Genomic DNA, 6,583 nt, shown 5'->3' with positions numbered 1-6,583 from the left:
GGTAAGTACTATGTTTTTTGTACAGAAAGGTAAGTATCAGGTAGAAACAGGACAGGTTATGAACTAGACTCTATCAGGAACTGGAATACATGTCAACAGCATCTGTTGTCATATGTAGATTTTCTTGTATTTCTCCCGACAGGTAAGAAGGAAGTGGGTTCATCTGGAACAGGTAAGTGAAGCAGGTAAGTATTTGGTTCAGCGGTAGGTTTAGGGTTTCAGATCATCAGAAATGTTTGCCTGACGCAGAACTTTTTTTTTATTTTATTATAATTATTTTTTTCTTTTTACATTTGATAGTGTTATTGCCCGATGTGGGTGTCATCCGATGACCCAAAATATATGATTCAGAAAGTTCATACTCCGCTTTCAATGTACAGAAGTTTACAACTTTAAAATGCTGCAAAGGTAAAGGGATAAGCCGAGCGCCGAGCCCCCCCGCATACAATTATGAATTATGTGAATTATGTTTACATTTGTTCTGGTGATCCATTCATTTCATAATAGTGACGAACCAGCCATTGTTACACATTTTAAGGAGGCTCTCCCATCTCACTTTTATTCATTATCTTTTCCCTGAAATGTTCTCTGAGCAGGAGTGTGGTTGTAAAACATCATCCAAAATGACTCCAGGGAGACGGAAAGACGTCGCACTCAACTGAAACGGTCAAACTCGTTTTGTGCGTCACTCGTCGTTGAGGTAAAGCAGTGAGGCAGCCGAGGCAAGCAGGGCAATGGCGGTGGCCATGGCAACGGCTGGAACACACAAAGATTCCTGGATTAGATTCCTCTATTATTACATGAGCTGTGAGGTGTGTGCTGGAGGTCGTCCGTGGTGGTCACGGTAACGGTTCTTACCAACGTAGCTCCTCTTCTTGGGCTCCAGGGGCGTCTCGGCAGGCGGCTCCTCCTGCTCTGAGATACACAGGACGCACTAATGTCACTAATGCATCGCATTTTAGTTTTGGACTCAACAGCTTTTAGTCTCCAAAGTGGCATTAAAGCAACACTATGTGACTTTCTTAACTCAAAATAAGAGCTTCCAAATCTTTGATGGTACACTGACTTATAATATGGAGAATGGCACCTCTGTCATTCCAGCGAGGTCTGTACAAGGGGCGCCGTAACCGAGGTGTACGTTATAGTCGCGTTTGTAACAGACTGTTACAAAAACAAATCACCGATCGATAAATTAAAATAAATTATTTTCGGACACCCGACCGAGTTTTTGCACAAAAGAGCAATTGCACTCAGAAACTGTAGGGGCGCCAAATCCCAAATGTTACATAGCGCTGCATTAACCAGCAGTGAGATTCCCAATCTGGGGTCTGCAGCCGCAAAGTGGTCTGTGGAGGAATTGCAGGTGGTCTGCAGCAAAATGATTAATAAAAAAATTGTTTATTTGATTAAACTTTTATTTTTTTCACATTTTTGGTGTACAGATTTTTTTTTTTTCCACAAAATATATAAACTGACCTGCACTATTTTGTATTTGAGCGTCACACTTTATATTTGAAATAAAACACAGATGTGCATATTTTGTCTTTTGTATGTTGTATGTAAAATAACAGTTTTGCTCCTCCTGCCCTAGTGATAACACACACCGCCTCCCCTCACCTGCTACATCCCTCCTCTCCGGGGTTCCTTCTGCCGCTTCCTGTTCTTGTTCGGCGTCCAGGTCCCCCTCCGACGCCTCAAGGTCCAGGATCTCTTTGAGCCGCTCGATCACCTCGGCCGACCCCTCGTCGCTGAACTGGTAGTCACACACACACACAGGGCCCGACGCTTTCACTGGACAGAAGACACGACGAGGGAGGGAGTGACGGTCTGAGAGAGAGAGAAGCGGGGAAAGGGGGTCGTTAATCAGACGTTATAATAATATGAATTGTTTTAACGTAACATCACCACAGTATAACTATCAATGTTTTCTTTGAATGTCCTGTACCTGAACCTGAGTGTTTGGCGCTGCCCTTGTTCTCCTCCTCCGCCATCAGCTCTTCCATGAGCATCTGAACCCTCACGGCCACTGTAGACACCATGTCCATCTTCAGCAGCTGTCCAGGAGCAAGTTTTATACTTTATTATTCCAATACTACATTTAGAACAACGGCCACTCGTTTGTCTTTAGTGCCGGGAGGATGCCGAGTGACGTGAAAGCTGACGTCACGGCAAGGTGAGAATACAGGAAGTAATGTGAGCGTTACCCTCTCTGCCAGTCTGGCTTTTGGCTTGTTGCTGTGGAGGAAGGCTCTGGTGTGGACCGCCCCTCGTACGGACAACGTTCCGCCACGCGGCTGCACCGGAGCGGTGGGCTGCGGGTCAGGCTCCCAGGACTGGGCAAAAGAACAACAATCAAGATTAGACAGGGGTGTTGGCGACGAGCTGCATTTATTTCCTTTGAGTCGTAATCGGTCGTAAGCGTTAGTGATACCCCACCGGAGATGTTTGGTGGAAAAATCCACAATACATAATTATTGTGTTGCAGCCCTCACAGCAATATTAAAATGAAATGCAGATGGTGTTTGTTGCATGACCTGACATATTCTTTGTTCCGTAAAATGTCTCACTTTTATATTTGTTGTAAATTTTAGTGTGAGTGAGTGAGTGAGTGAGTCTCTTACTGGTGTGACAAGCAGTTGGGCTTTCAGCGTCTGTTTCATGTTCTTCTTCTGCAGCAAAGGAAAAAATGAGTGAGTTCGATCTACACAGCAGTATCCAACGAGAACCTTGTGTTCATATTATTGACCCTTTTTTGAGTCACTCACAGCTACTATTCTACTTGTAACCTTACAGCAATGTAGGTGGAACAGCTGGCAGGTTAGTGCCTTGCTAAATGGCGGAGCCAGTGATTTACTTTCCCCATCAGGTATTTTCCAGTTGAAAATGATGAGTTTAAATCCAGGGCTGAGGTACGCAAACGGCAGTCACTCTCTTCAGGTAACTATTGGCAAAGTGCCGCTGGGCAAGTGCTTCGCTATTTGATGCTAAAAACACATCATTATCCACCTTCAAGAGGAAGGTCCGGGCGATGTGGTGAAGAGCTTCGTTGTGCTGTCGCTACCTGTCCGACTGAGAGCTCTGTGTCGTCTGGAAACCGCCTTCCGTCAAAGAGACAAACTCCGTTCTCGATCTGGTGCGTCCACGTTTTCAGCCCATCCTAAAACAAAACCAGGAGATCCATTTCCCTGGAGCTGCTGAAATTCGCTGCTTGTGTGAGTTTTTTTTTTGTCGCACACATGATTATAGTGGTACGATGTGCAGCGGCTTCCTTCATTGAATGTGCATAACAAATAAGAGTAAAAACAAGAGACAGTACACAGTTAGACACAGGTAACAAAATGCAGTGTTACTATGTACTTTAAATATGTACACATTGTACTGCCACTGCACTGCACTGACCTCCAGACACTTCTCCATGTGTTCTAAGCTCCGTCCATTCTGGGGCAGTGCTACAGGAATCTCCACATCGAGCGAACACGACACCGTCATCCAGGAGGCGCATGGACTAGACTGGTACTTCCAGTCAGCAGGTTTAGCCGTGCTCTGGAACAGCCAATGCACAATGCTGGATGGTCAGGGTGCGACAACTAAAGATATACTCGAACTGAACCACTATGGCAGCACAATGTGCACATTTTACAAGTAGTTGTACAAGGCGTGATAATAGTTGGTGTTATCTCCTTTTATTCTGTGCTACCTTGGGGTCTTTAACATCGAAGGTTCTGCAGAAAGTTCTGAAACAGTGGGTTAAGAATTTATAAAAAGTTTTTACTTGATCCTAATGAATTCACACAGCCATTTAACTCCTGATTAATTTGCTCTTCATCTTAAAAAGGTTGAAGGTACAACCCACCCGCTGAAAAACTATATTTATTCCCAAATTGGCCGAATATATGATTTAAGTTGTGTTCATTATTTCTGCTGTTTGTCGCATTTTCTTTCATCTGTATGTGGGTTTCCTTGATATTTCAGTATTGTGTATTGCGGTTGTGAACTCTTGACACAACCAAAAGACTAATGGCTGACAATTCATTCGCACTCATACCCAACTCCTCTATCAGTTCAACGACATCCATCCATCAAACTACATGTGCTGCAGAAGGATACTTCCTGGTTTTGGAGTTAATGTGTAACGTGACGCGGTCTGTGACATCATCTTCAGTGCTGCTCCAAAGGAGATCCCTGGAGATCGACTTATCGACAGCGAAAAGCAACTGAACAAAATAATAAAATTAGGTCGACATTCAGACACAGACACATTAAATGGAGGAACTCTCATTAATATTGTGTATGTGTATTGTGTACCCACTCCAACTTAAGAGTTTGTAAATCTGACCTGTCTGAGTGTGTTCAACGTGTCTTTGGCCTCTGTGTTAGTTATGAAAAACACTCCTAATACTGACAGTCCTCCAGGCAGCATTCTGGACACCTAAAAACACAGAACACCATTAGACCATGGAAGGCAACAGTGGCATAAATGCAAGCTAACAACCGACCCCCAAAGTCCTGCAACACTCACAAAACTTCAATCAGATAAGTATCATTGTCATTGTTATCCCCGTTGTATTTTTTTTTTTTTGAAGAGGAAAATATTAGCTGCTATGTTTGTTGACTTAAATAATTCCATGGTCGTGTTTCAGGAAGGGATTTGATAGCGTTCTGATTGGTTACCTGTCGGCCGTGACCAGTGACCCATTCCAGGTCACTCTTGTCCAGGGAGATTCCCGATGCCGTCGTGGACCCTTCCCTTTGGGGCGTTCTTGTCGCCATGACAATGAAGTCTCTCTGTGCAGAGCTCTGGGATTTGGTGTGGCATAAATGTGATTCGGTTAAAATTAAGTTTCGTTTTGTGTTAGTTTGTTTTAGTGGACTAACCTACAGCCTTTTGAGTGTGTTCTTATGATACCCTTTGTCAGGACAGTGCAAACGGCTGTGAAATGAGTCTGCTTTGTTCAAGTTGACTAAGCCCTTAACGCATCACGATGTAATAGAACGCAAAATAACTTTCGGGTGTGACTGAGTGCCGTACCTGACCAATGAGCAGGCCAGTGACTGCAGGTGCTTCTGACCCGCACAGTTTGGAGAGATACTGCTCCACAGTATCTTCTACTACATAACCACGACCCATACTGGCTGGAAGGAACCTGGAGTAAGTGATTAAGAGCAAATCAATGTTCCTGTTCTAATGATCTGTTTAGATTATTGGTTTTAGGTGGAGAGAGAGCCATTATTAAACAAACCTCGTTAGAACAACAACTACTACAGTGTGAATTACAAAGTTACACATATTAGTCAGCATGTGATACAGTGAGCTTTGCACATGTTAGCGGGTAAGAGTAGTTACACACTGTTGTTTTGGTTTTTTTTAAGCCCCAAAAGAGAGTCACCCTGTAACCGCTGGGTCGTTTACCTGAACGGAGGGAGGCGACGATCACCACACGAGGAGACGCAGCTTTAGGTCCGAGTGTTGACAGTTGCTGCTTGCCCACACGTCAGCAGACGAGGTTAAACTACAGCTCCCGTCACGATTCGCAGTCCAAAGCAAACAAATCAATATAAAGAAATAAATGAATAAAAATGAACGACAGGCCACGTCAGCGTCCCTTTATACTACACATCGGGTCAATTTATATAATAAAACGTTCTACGAATCAAAACAATTGCAACATAAAAATGATAAAAGATGAAGTTGTCGGAGGTGTTTCCGCTTCCGTCGCACAATGATTACGTCGTTTCAGGTGTTCGAGTTAAGTTGAAATCGCTCCATCTAACGAAGAAAATAAATATAAATAAATGAAAGCAACATATATCTTATCTTTTCAAGTAAAATATTAAATACAACGTTTTACGAAAAAAAAAACCCCATCAAAAACACGAGGCGTCGCCGTCACTGGCGTTTCCGTCACAGAGTGATTACGTACACGCGTTAGCCGACCTGGGCTTGAAACTCGTGAACCGTTTGGTCCGCGGGAGCAGACGTTCCCTCTGCTTTTTGGGAGTTTTAGGGCTCCGGGGAGATGGCGACCGTTCTGCTCAAGGTGCTGGAGCGGGCGGAGGTGAATAAACTCCCCAAAGCCGCACAGAACAAGCTGGAGAGGTATCTAACGGAGCTGCAGAGCGCGAATGACGCACTCAAGACTCAGCACGAGCGGTTCAAAGCGGACTGCGGTGAGTGGAACATGGACAATAATAATTATAAACTATTTATTGCACTACTAAGGCACTTACCTTGCTATCTGACCGGGAGGGAGCCCCTCGTTACCTCCCCTGTTTTTAACGAATAGGCCTATTTGCTTCGGCCTAGTACCAAATATATATTACCTGTACGTACATTACTGAGTAAGATGGATGATCCGCCCAAAAATGTGTCCAAAAAGTGTTGAATTTCATCAGAATTGTACTTGAAAATACTTTCTGTGTGTGTGGGTATATGTATTATATCTGTCAAACTGGTCCTGTCAGTATTGGTATTTATAAAAAAATAAAACGTTTTAGTGTTAATGTCCCCAGCTAATGGAATGCAACTAAAAGAGCAAAGAAGTGTTGTGGAAGATAAATATTTTTTATGTGTATAGTGTGGTTA

General features: G+C 43.6%; 2 protein-coding genes across 2 annotated transcripts in view; one reads left to right on the top strand and one right to left on the bottom strand.

Moving 5' to 3' along the window:
* Positions 1 to 314: 314 nt before the first annotated feature.
* On the bottom strand, positions 315 to 5,668 carry odr4 (odr-4 GPCR localization factor homolog). The gene is made up of 14 exons (XM_080011200.1): positions 5,411 to 5,668; positions 5,030 to 5,144; positions 4,672 to 4,797; positions 4,337 to 4,429; positions 4,108 to 4,214; positions 3,698 to 3,734; positions 3,400 to 3,543; positions 3,062 to 3,157; positions 2,622 to 2,669; positions 2,205 to 2,333; positions 1,946 to 2,054; positions 1,618 to 1,827; positions 859 to 915; positions 315 to 756 (listed from the first exon to the last, which is right to left on the bottom strand). Exons 2-14 carry the CDS (start codon positions 5,126 to 5,128, stop codon positions 686 to 688), a joined length of 1,326 nt encoding a protein of 441 aa, XP_079867326.1. The 5' UTR covers positions 5,129 to 5,144; positions 5,411 to 5,668; the 3' UTR covers positions 315 to 685.
* Positions 5,669 to 5,963: 295 nt separating this feature from the next.
* The window catches only part of LOC307238365 (nucleoprotein TPR-like), a 32,436-nt gene continuing 31,816 nt past the window's right edge, over positions 5,964 to 6,583 (top strand). The window contains exon 1 of the mRNA XM_080011298.1: positions 5,964 to 6,168. Within this exon, the coding sequence (XP_079867424.1) occupies positions 6,018 to 6,168 (151 nt within the window). The 5' untranslated portion in view covers positions 5,964 to 6,017. The remainder of the gene's footprint in view (positions 6,169 to 6,583) is intronic.

Source organism: Zeus faber, assembly GCF_960531495.2.
Source record: "Zeus faber genome assembly, chromosome: 12".
NCBI classification, from domain to species: Eukaryota; Metazoa; Chordata; class Actinopteri; order Zeiformes; family Zeidae; genus Zeus; species Zeus faber.
The sequence above is the reverse complement of the archived record's forward strand: the minus strand, read 5'-3'. Positions and strand labels throughout refer to the sequence as shown.

What these genes read in the sequence shown, in the direction of transcription:
- odr4 (XM_080011200.1), bottom strand. Translation starts at nt 5,128, where the DNA reads ATGGGTCGTGGTTATGTAGTAGAAGATACTGTGGAGCAGTATCTCTCC. An exon ending in TCACTGGTCACGGCCGACAG is followed by an intron (nt 4,430 to 4,671) that starts GTAACCAATCAG and finishes CTGTGTTTTTAG; the next exon opens with GTGTCCAGAATGCTGCCTGG. An exon ending in ATTAACTCCAAAACCAGGAA is followed by an intron (nt 3,735 to 4,107) that starts GTATCCTTCTGC and finishes CCACTGTTTCAG; the next exon opens with AACTTTCTGCAGAACCTTCG.